Below are 11507 nucleotides of genomic sequence, written 5' to 3' on the forward strand. Positions count from 1 at the left end.
CATTGATCGTTACCTCATGGATCAGGTAGGTCTACTTTGTCATGTTCTTATCATAACTTGGTCGCGAGGAGGGCTTGGAGCACGAAGACGACCGATCGAGGACAGCTTCGTGCACAGTCGTTTTCGAGATCGTCGTTGATTACAAATGTGTATCGTCTGCGAAGGATGGTAATAAGGCAGGCATACCTCGTTACCACACGCTGTGCGTCCAGCTAATGAGATGGACGTCACGCGCTCGAGGAAGGAGACATGGATGAAGAACACGAGAACAGTAGAACATCCACGACTTGTCATGTTGGTGGGGACACTGCCAGTGAGCTGTAGGCTCCCATCAGGCCCCAAAAGTCGTCGGTATCATGTGACGCACGTTACTTCCCTTTTGACTTCCGTCGAGGAAGTGAAGAGAAGAGAAATGATGGATTTGGTGTGCTGCCAAATTTCGAGGTCTGATGCTCGACCACTGCTCGACGGAAAGCCGCTCTTGCTTGGATGTTTCGATAAGGCAACGGATGCGTCGACCCACCGCACATGGGAAGCCACATGCCGCGGTAACAAAAGCTTCGGACAAGATGCGGGTGGGGGATGGATGGCGAAAGCCACTCGTATCCTCCATTCCGATTCACCAACGACGTCGACATCAACTGCAGACGCGTGTGGCACAGCTCATAGTGCGTCATTCCCCATTCAGCAGGACTGTAAGCTCATAGTGTGTCATTCCCCATTCAGCAGGACTGTTCGAGCTACTCTTGGGTGGGGGGGGGGTGGGAGAGATCTCGCAGCATCAGCAATTAATAGGCATCGCGTCATGTCTCAAACGAGAACGTGCGATTGCCGCGTCGAACACATCGATGGAGTAAGATTCTTGACGGAATGATGAAGCTTTCAACTACTTGAAAGCCACTTGGTACAGAAGCATTCATGCCTGTCCAGATTTAGAGGGTGCATCGGCTCTGTAGCTGTTCTGCTGCTATCACAGAGCAAAAGATTCGAAGCTTCACAAAAGTAATAAGCCAATCCACGGTACGATGGGTGCTTGAACAAAGAGGAGCAGGCTTCGGAGATGACAGGAAGGATTCGATACCTACATGTTTATAAGACAGGCAAAGTTGAAAGGACAAACTTCTATCATTGGACAAAAGCCCCGAGCACTTACTCCCTGTTTCATCGTAGTAGATGAGACAACTGTGCGCATGCTTGTAAATGAATCTAAATGATACATGCATAGAAAAAATGAGTCACCCCAATAACGATTCGGTTACCTATTTCCTGCGTGTTCTGTGAATCCACTAGGCATATGCATCCAAACATAAAAGTATATATATACATAACAGGGACCTGTTGAAAGAGGGGTACCAATTTGGAGTAGATCAATAGCTGATATCTAAACCCCAACTATGAAGTACCAACAGAAACAAGAGAGGGGAAGAAATCAATACACATCAAAACATTAACCACCTGATGCACTAACTGTTCTTTATTTTCCAGATTAGGTCCGGCACAAGGACTTCAATGAAGACCTCAATTCAATCTACTGATGCTTTTCTGATGAGAAGAACCACATGTTGTGCATTACAACACATTAGAAACCACATAAAGTAGACCCATTCAGGTCAGCACAAGCAACCGAAGAAGTGGAATTCAATGACATGGTGCACAAGCCCCAAAGGGCAAGCTGACATTAGCTCGGCATATTTTTTTATCAGTTCAACAGCGAACCAAGAAAGAGAATGCCAGGAAAGATAGAGTGGACTAGAAATACCTAGGAGGCTGCCCAACATATGGCGCGCCGCTACCAGCCCTTGGCTGGCTACCATACTGGGACATCTGTTGTGAAACTTGAGGATAACCAGCAGATGCAGTAAGGAGCGAGCCTGAGGTTGGGTACGGGGCACCAGCAGATGGAACAAATGGCTGGCCCGGGAATGTTCCAGCTGCTGATGCAAAGGTTGTTTTACTTGGATCCCAAGCTGGCATCTGTCCAATACTGCTAACATAAGTTCCTGCAGCTTGAGGATTAGTTTGCCAGCTGGTGGAAGCAGTAGGCACAGCCGAAGCTTGTGGATTTGTGAGTAACCCAGCGTCGGGAATGGTGTAATCCCTGCTCTTGTCACTATACGCCTGAACATAATGCATGTAGACAGAAAAAAAGAAAAATTACTCCAATAACAGAAAAATGAGAAAATGGAATGACAAGAAGCATACACTAAGGGATTGTCAGTGATTTAGAGTTTGATGGCATCATTTTTGTTTTTCTTTTCAACAAGAGAGACATCTGGTTTTGCTTAGATTTGGCTTTTTCTGGAATCAAAAACAAGTTTGATGGTCAAAAGCAAGGAGAGGGTTATGTTCTTCACATTAGATCACTTGGGCTTTCACAGGTCAAAGGCCCAGATCATTCTTACTATTCTCATTCTCATGCTTTTCTTTCTGAAATGTCAGAAAAAAAATATGGGCATGTTTCACCATGTGTCTTACAATTATTATTCAAGATTTCCAAGTTTCTTGCTTATAAAAACTAAAATAATGAAAAGAGAGTCAAATGCCTAAGAGATTTACTCAGTTATTATTGCTCCTGTATAACCCAAAAATCCATAATTGTACCTTTACATTGAGATCAGTATGACGAGAGAATGACAGATGAAGCTTACAATAGCCACCATCATAAATGCAGTGTCCCTCCAAAGCCTCTTTGGCAACTGCTGCAGTAGTCACATCTGATGGGAAAATGGATAATGGTATCAAATATTCTAGCAGCCTCATCAATATACGTTGAAAGAAAAGAAAAGAAAAAAAAAGTCCTTGCATCTTCATATACAATATTTGGGCAGTCTAAGATTAACTGGACTACCACAAAAAGAAGGGGAAAAAGATCTAGATGCTTCCCAGACAAGAACTAATAGAAAAGACATTGAACCTGGATTGTCCAGTAATAAAGGAAAAGTAGGATGCAAATAGCTATGTAAATAATAAAAAAAGAAACTAAATCTTCAATTCTAATTTTAGACCTTCTAACCACACCCAATATGGCACCTTTTCCAAGCAGAGTGTGACAGAATGGAGAAAGATAATGGGTAGAGGAGACTGAAAGCTTGAGCAATGCAAAATTCATAGTTCTTCGACAATCAGGGCACTAAGCATGCCTAAAACTTTAAAGTACTAAAAGCACAGAATAAATTGCTTTCAGTTAAGAAAAGCACAAATATAGTTTGGCAGAAAGTTCCTACCTGGATACTGGATCAGAGCCTGAGTTCCACCATTCTTCTCAAAAATTGCAATTTTCTGAACAGTACCAAATGCTGAGAATACCTGATTAAATATAAGTTATAGTGAATATCACACTGTAATTTAACACATATGACATGGATAGAAAGAAACATCTCACCGTGTGAAGAACATCAACTGTCACAGCATATTGCATGTTCTCTATTGATGCAAGAAGCACATTACTCTCAGGTTCCTTTATTTTCCCATCAGGACCAAGTACAGGCTGAAGATAATGACCATTAGTAATGAAAATTAATCAGAACCATAGAGTAAAGATTATGCAATGTGGAAACAAACCTGCAAGGTACCCTCAATTGCAGAAGGGTTCACAGGAAGGTAAGGATTAGTGTAATCCCTGCATGATATTACGTGGAACCAGACCAAGTTTTACAATTATAATACACACAAATCCACTGATAGATCTATATCAGAATTCTAGAACACAAAAATTAACAACACTAAGAACCTTGTAAAACATAGAATGCACCAGAGGAAAAAAATATGCAAATAAGAAGTACACCTAGCTAGCACTTCCCATAAATAAATGGAGATTAAAACAACCACAACAAGCCATAACATTCAAAAAGAAAACAAATGAAGACTATACTTAAAGGTTAGCTCTGACAAAAAATGATGCCATGTATAAGCAGTACTTGATAGCAGAACCCATTAGAACCACACAAGATATAAACTAAGTGGGAAAATAAATCACAACTGGATTATTTCACCTACAAAATTCAGATCATGTATCAAAACATTAATATACGCCTAAACTTCTTTTTCAGTTATAAGTACCACTAAACTTCTTTTTCAGTTTGAACTTTGAATATGTAATGGCATTTCACAATGACATTGTCATATATCTACTGACATTATAACCTATTTTTGTCATACACTCTTAAAAAGCATGTCAAGTGAATAAACTAATTGATGAACAGTCAAGCATTTTGTCTTCATACGAGATATAATCTCAAATACGTTGTATTCTGCTAAATTTAGAAAGTAAACCATGAACACGCTAATCGGTACAATAATTGCAGCATTTGACTATTTAAAAATGGAGGCTTCACAAGGTTTAAGATTAGCAGGAGCACCCCATCAGACCTATACTAAAGAAACAGGAAGATCAATTGATATATGGTTGGATGACCATCCTGTTGTATGGCAATCATAGTCTCTCTATAATGCATAATTGTGCATATGAGGATAACAGGGTCCTAACATGTTCTTGAGTCCATCAAACACACACAGAAATTTTATCAGTTTAATATAGAGCTGGCTTCAAACCTCAGACAACCATTTACACTTATCCAAAAAGTTTGATGAGTCAGCAAAATTGGTTTGCAGATGGTCAAAATGCATTACAAGATAAACAGAAGTATATAATAATAATAATAATAATAATAATAATAATAATAATAATAATAATAATAATAATAATAATAATAATATAATGTATAGCAATGTTGCTTGCAAGTAGAGACCTGCTGCGATGAGACTGAAACTTGATATTTAAATCCGTGTGTGCAGAAAAAGAAATCCGCAGGTGGCAAGACGTAACATGATCTTGAAGCAAGTATCTGTAAATCCTAAAAACCATCAGAAAGAGAATATATTGGTTATTCCAAAGAGTTCAAGTGAGAAACCAATGAAACCTCGGGATACTTCTACCATCCAAGGAATTTCTAGCTTCTGAAGCAGTTGCTGCATCGTTGTATTGGATCAAAGCCTATAAAAGATGTGCAGAACACAAAGATGAATTACAATCCTAAATTCACAATTGACAAAAGCTGGAAAAATATAAGGACCTGAAATCCAGCAGCCTTTTCAAAAGTAGCAATTTTGTGAACAAATCCAAAGGCAGAAAACACCTGATAGACAGAAAAACAAGAACATTAGCAAACTAGATTGTGAAGATTTCAAACATCAAATGACATTAGGTTGCATGGAAATCAATGAAATTATTTGTAAGTGCAGGATGGCACCTGTCAGAAAATGCATGGCATCATAACTCCAGTGGCAACATATATGAACAATTTTTACTTTATATGATGAACTTCATCATGCATGACCACATGATTCACCGCCTCCAGATAGCAGATCAAATGTAAAAGGCAAATATAACTATCCTTGATAAGCAGAAAAATAACCACACTACATCATTAAAAAAAGACATTTGACTTAATAAAGAAATATCTAAAGTTTTGAAAAATCAAAATCCTAAAGAATGGAAGTTTAACCTCCAAATACAGCTTCATATACAAACTGAGTAACCTACAACTTAAGGATGATGATAAAAAAAGCAGTTAAAGATCAACAATCATTCAACGCTAAGATTCAGAGACTCAGAACAGAATAGTCAAAAGAAAGAGAGAGCAAAACAAACATGGTATCTCTCCGAATGCAGATGCTGATAACGAGATATACTCCGTGTTAACATGGACCTGCTAACCCATTCAGTACGTTACTAGAAGTCAAAGGATTAAAACAAAATTAGTTCAACATACATTTATTACATCAAAAAGTCCCTCGTATCTCTTCATCTTCAAGGCCATTCAGATTACCAAAAAAGCAAGAATGAATTCCATCTTAAATGCAACATTAGGAATTTATAGAAAAGTCTCAGACAGTTACAGAACTTACCAAATGGATAACATCTATGCTGACATCACCAGCTTCAACACCCTCTATAGTAACAAGCAAAACATTCCCAGCAACCTCTCCAGAGGCCTTATTGTTTACAATTTCTTGCCTGTTTGAATATTGGATATAAACAGTTTTGCCACGAACTTGTGCAGGTTCTGATGAAGAGGCATAATATGAAATCATTGAGATGGCCTGATTAAGGTCAGCCTGAAAAAAAAAGGATGACAACAACAAGGTTAGACCATTACATTTCCCATACTCAGATGCAATTGTCTGCAAGCTAATTATAATAAAGCAACAAATAAGTTAAGCAAGAAAGGCAACAAGTTCTCAAGGAACAACAAAAATGTCAACTAAGAACTGAATATTTCACACCTTCCTACCAATAGTATGTTAAAACCAAACCAAGGAATACAAAAATGTAACTTACAACTTATTTCCTTTATGGAAAGATACTAACTAGAACAGAAAGCTCCAGAGCAATCAGAGCTCCAAACTTGCAACCAGATGAATCACATAGATAATTGATTCTCCAAAGTTAGACAGAAAATCACTAGTTTGACTGACCTCATGCAAAATGTGCGAAAAAAGAAAAATTCTGAAGCATGCACAGGAGACGATAAAATGTTGGAGCAAATAATACATATTCTACACAGGATTTGAAATTCACTATCTTGAGAAGGGATAACAAATCACACCAAGCATTCTTTTAGGAAGCATGCCCTCGTAAATTCTTACTCAAAGCTTCCAGTTAGAGTATTTAGAATAGAGAATGAAAAGAAAAAAGAAAGGCAGCTCTTGATCATAGTTCAATTTGAAATTGCACTCCAGGTGCTAATGGTGCAATAACCATGGTTCTGCAATTCAACTTTGACCAAATTACATCTTTTGAAAGTGTACTTGCTCTCAAGCATTCTCTATTGTCATTGAGGGAAGAATCATTTCACCATCACATATTGCTTTCAAGACAAATTCAAAGCAACATGATCAAACTTTACATTTTATAGATTAGCAAATATCAGCAGCTTCACTTCAATAATAAAGTTAATCAGCACCATTAAACTTTAAACACATAACCAGAAGACAGGACAGCACAAGCCTCAGTTGAGAAATAAAGGTAAAACAGTTTTAGACCTTCATAAATTGACTGCAAAATTATTGAAATGGTTGAACCACAAAGAATCATTATATTTAAAGCATACACAATAAGTCTACAATGAACTTATATCAACCACGTGCAAGAATCAGTCGAGTAGGAGAAAGGCATGCCCTCAACCAACTGATCAATCAAGCAACAAGAAGAGGTTTCACCTTTTTATCATTTGTAAAATCGAGGTCTGCTCACTGACTTGAGTCGTATGCATGCAGTTAGAAGATTAGCAAAGACCTACCAATTTAATCTTATTCCGATAGTCAAAGAATAGTTTGATGAAGCTTACAATGAAGCAAACATCAAACACACGAAAAAAATTAAGCAACTGTTCCTTTCAAAAAGTAACCAACCAAAAAACATGATCAAACCGATAGTGAATTCGACGTTCTTGCAAAAATTTCAATTATTATCAGTCAAGAATCCTTTTCACACTCCGTTCAGAACAGGGTCTCGCGACTAAGATCAAGATCCACGCAGATCTTGTTAGTTCTTAGGTAAATAGCAGCATATTCCGGGGCTAAGATAAAAATGATCGCTCATTTAAAACCAAGAATCCACGCAGATGATAGCGAATTGAAAATCGAACACGAGAAGAATTACATGTAGTGTGACATCCAAGACATCTGTTCTATCCCAAACCAAAAAAGATGATGAAACAAGATGGAAACGACTCGAAACGCGACGTTCTTGAGAAAATTTCCAGCATAAAATTCCAAAACCGATGAACACGTCAAGAAATTGGGCTCCGACGCTTACAAACTCAACGAAGGCCTGGTTGCGATTGGCACCGACATTGCATTTGGTGTTAACGATCTTGCCGAACGGCTTGCAGAGCTCGATTAACTCCTCCTCCGTGCACTCCCATGGCAGGTTCCGGAGGTGCAGCACCTTCGACGGCGTCTGCGTGTACCGGAACTGCGGCTGTCCCGATGAAGAAGACATCAGCAACCTAGGGTTTGTCCAAACGCTCCTCCGATCCCCTCTGCTTTGATTCAACCAACGCGATTGAGATCAAACCGCAACTGGACGAATCGAGGGATTGCTCTCGGAATATTAGGGCTAGGGCTCGGGCTCGTATTGGGAGAAAGGATTGAGCGGCTGCGGGAGCTTATCGAGGAATAAAGGCATTGAAAGCTTCGATGGCTTCCGTTTTGGGGTTGTCTTCGGTGGTCGGTGACTCATCAATGAAGCCCAACCCATCATCATATAAGCGACGAGTCGGACGGGTTCAGTACGGTCCGAGTCGGGTTGGAGTCCAGCCGAAATGAATTACTACTCGACTCGACCCAAACCGTTGGTGATTGGGTTAATGATCGGCTCAAACCGAACTCATATATATATACAATCTATATTGGGTACATTAAACTTTATACAGAGAACATCATCAGCCAATCATCATATAATACTTAACCGTCATATAATATCTAAGGTAAAATGAGAATACAAAGAACTCACATGAGTAAGAGTCCAAAATAGAGGGTTATGGGTTTCTCTCCCTTATAACTCACATGAACAATAGACCAAGATTATTAGAGGTGATTAGAAATTATCATTTTATAAAATATTTCATAGAATGTTTTGCTCCTTTATAACCAAGTATAAAAGCTCTTCACCGACACAATAAACAAAAAGGCTTATCTTTTTTTATTACTCATATTCATCTCGTACGCTTTAAGGTATTAGTTAGGTCTTTGTGCAGAAAACACATCGGGAGTTTTACGTTTCTAACTTGGAAGCACCTTGGATAATCCTATGGTTGACCAAGACATCAACGACTTTTTCTCTCATCATTTTTGTACTAAAAGGAGGGTCTGATATTGTATGAACAATCGCTCGTTAACTATCTTAAAGAATGCTCGAGTAGAGAAACTTTACCCCCAACACATAGTACTTTCACCTAAGAGGGTAACAGTCACCCTTTCCGCACATAAGCACATCCACCTTAGCACAAATATATTGAGAAACCTTGGGGAGAGAGTATCACATGCGTACCGAAAAAATAAAAATAAATTTGGTTTCCCAAAATAATCATATTGAATCGTCGTGCAACTATTGAGAGTATAAAACTCATGAAACCAAAAACTACGTAAAATATATGAGACGTTCTCACATATGAAAGATCATATATCTCTTAGTTTGTAGATCCAAGTCCATCGATAAAGGAGCTATCGTAAACTCCTCTCCAGCGGTGATACATAATATATATGAAGCAGCGATGCGCCTCCTCTTGCGGCACATTCTTTTCTCGCCTTCGCGTACCATCACACAACAACAAAACAAGAAGGGGCCGGCTCTTCTTACTATCTTCACGCCCAAGTAGGGGCTAGTGGCAAGGGAAGAAAAATGGAAGAGATGATAGGAGACGGGTGGCCAAATGAATCTAGCCTATGACCCTTTGGTCCAATTTACAGAGAGCTCTCTAAACTTAACCCTAATGGATTATGCCTTATTGAGTATTGGATCTTCATCAAATTCCAATAGCATATTATACATTGGATATATATTTAAATATTTGCTTTAAGTTCTTATTGGGTTTCACCGAATGAATCTATTAAAACAAGGGGCTTATTGGATATCATATATACAATCTTTTATTCGTTGTGTCATCCACCATATGTGCGTAACCCTCTAGGCCGAATACTGAGCTGGTCGTAAGTTTCACCTATTAGAACTCATTCAGACTTAGTGAATTATTATCCTCATAATAATTTACTCAACTTATAGACTATGGACATACTATGCTACTACACCATAATCCATAAACGGTATAACAAGATCTAATTCATTGGATCTATCTGTTGTTAGTTAATGTATCTGTAGTTCATCGTCTATCTAATATCCCATAGATCATATACCGAGCATGACACTATCATATCTATATAAAATCTATCAAAGTCTCACTCTAATCGATGTCTCCCGGTGAACTCATTTTCTCTCAGTCTGAATCTTATGCTTATCAGATTCATCATGATCTGATCGACCATGACAAAGAATTTGCTTGAGTGAGAGTACATGGGATATTATTATTATGATACTAAGAGTGTATGATCCTCTATTGACATCTAATTACTCTCGTAAGGTTAGCTATCGCTTCTGATGACCAATTGTATTAAATCTAGAACCTCTAAACCTATAAGTTAGGTATTAAAAAGTGGAGTACTCAAATAGAGCATCATTACTTTCTTAAGTCTAAGTACCAGATACACAACTAGGAGTATGAAATTGTTGTTTAACGATAATGTATTATTAGGCAACTAGCATTTCATAAGTAAATCATTCAGTAAACTCATTCTTCAATGAGCACTTACATTATATTATTAGTATCCCAACATAAGTAGCTATGAGACCAACTGTCTCGATCATATGGATGAGAGCATAGCACATCGGTTTGTTCGATTATCTCGATGTCCCTCTTAAGTAACATATGATTTAGAATATTTATGGTATATGCTTATAGGTAAATTGGTCTCATTGTCATGATTTCATCATTATCCAATTCCTATTATACAGATTCAATGACATCACAATATATATTTATCATATAATAAAAATAAAAAATATTATAATAATAATAACTCAATAGATCGTGCAGTATATCGCATGTGCCATAACTTACATAATCGAATTACAAGTCACATGTAACTAGCAAAATGTCGATGTAATACTATTATATATTCAACAACCTGAGTCTCTCACTCTCATATATGACCTCGAACCATCTGTTTGTTCTTATTGAGGTGTTCTTAAATCTCACTTGGTAAGTGAAGATGCTAACATGCATGATATAGATCGTCACTCTAATTTTGCCCTAGTTAGCCCGACAAATGATGCCACTAACTTAGTCATTATCATCAATTCCACCATAGTCGACACTAGCACTTGTCGGGATTCCTCAACCCAACATGGTGCTGACATTGCAGGAGTGCCCGAGACTCATTAAACCGTCGATCAAGCGGGCACTTTAGTCCTTAATAATGGAATTTAACACACCACACCACACCACAACTCTATCCTATCTAAATCTGAGGCCTAGTCAATAGAGTCGATATAGGATCCCTACGAATCCAACTATGACAGATAGACAAGATGTACTAGGCAAACTCATGTTGAACAAACTAAACATGCCACTAGATCGATAATAGATCAAAGATGTACAAGCTTGACGTGTTAACTGTACCATATGTCATACTTCAGACCCCTTTAGCAAGAATCACGAAGCATGCTTAGGGGAGGGGGGGGGCGCAAATGATAAAGAGTACAACATCAGTCAATCATCATATGACACATAATCATCACATGGTGTCCAATGTGATAAGAGAAGACAAAGTTTATCTTTCAATAGTTTGCCTATGTCGATAAGGATCTAAGGTAGATAATTATGGTTTACCCCCCTTGTCGCCCATGTCGACAAAAGGTCAAAGGGAGGCTGATAGAGGTTGCCTCC

General features: G+C 38.3%; 1 protein-coding gene across 5 annotated transcripts; it reads right to left on the reverse strand.

Moving 5' to 3' along the window:
- Nucleotides 1-1456: 1456 nt before the first annotated feature.
- Nucleotides 1457-8232, reverse strand: LOC135582930 (polypyrimidine tract-binding protein homolog 1-like). Of its 5 annotated transcripts, none has more exons than XM_065112239.1 (10): nucleotides 7820-8232; nucleotides 5908-6117; nucleotides 5073-5135; nucleotides 4920-4993; nucleotides 4749-4844; nucleotides 3562-3619; nucleotides 3383-3487; nucleotides 3225-3306; nucleotides 2602-2714; nucleotides 1457-2118 (listed from the first exon to the last, which is right to left on the reverse strand). In XM_065112239.1, the coding sequence occupies exons 1-10, from the start codon at nucleotides 8003-8005 to the stop codon at nucleotides 1750-1752; spliced, it is 1356 nt and encodes a 451-aa protein (XP_064968311.1). In that variant the 5' UTR covers nucleotides 8006-8232; the 3' UTR covers nucleotides 1457-1749. The 5 variants fall into 5 exon arrangements, with proteins under 5 accessions (XP_064968311.1, XP_064968313.1, XP_064968314.1 ...); XM_065112241.1 differs by lacking the exon at nucleotides 7820-8232 and adding an exon at nucleotides 5651-5708 and having other exon boundaries at nucleotides 5908-6073; XM_065112242.1 differs by lacking the exons at nucleotides 5908-6117; nucleotides 7820-8232 and adding exons at nucleotides 5651-5708; nucleotides 5772-5788.
- Between the last annotated feature and the right edge of the window lie 3275 nt (nucleotides 8233-11507).

The sequence above is a fragment of the Musa acuminata genome, chromosome BXJ2-6 (assembly GCF_036884655.1).
Source record: "Musa acuminata AAA Group cultivar baxijiao chromosome BXJ2-6, Cavendish_Baxijiao_AAA, whole genome shotgun sequence".
Taxonomy (NCBI): domain Eukaryota; kingdom Viridiplantae; phylum Streptophyta; class Magnoliopsida; order Zingiberales; family Musaceae; genus Musa; species Musa acuminata.

Coding starts and splice junctions, on each gene's coding strand:
- LOC135582930 (XM_065112239.1), bottom strand. CDS start 8,005: ATGTCTTCTTCATCGGGACAGCCGCAGTTCCGGTACACGCAGACGCCG. Junction 4,994..5,072: donor AAAAGGCTGCTGGATTTCAG/GTCCTTATATTT, acceptor CATCTTTTATAG/GCTTTGATCCAATACAACGA. Junction 2,119..2,601: donor ATACTGATCTCAATGTAAAG/GTACAATTATGG, acceptor CATTATGTTCAG/GCGTATAGTGACAAGAGCAG.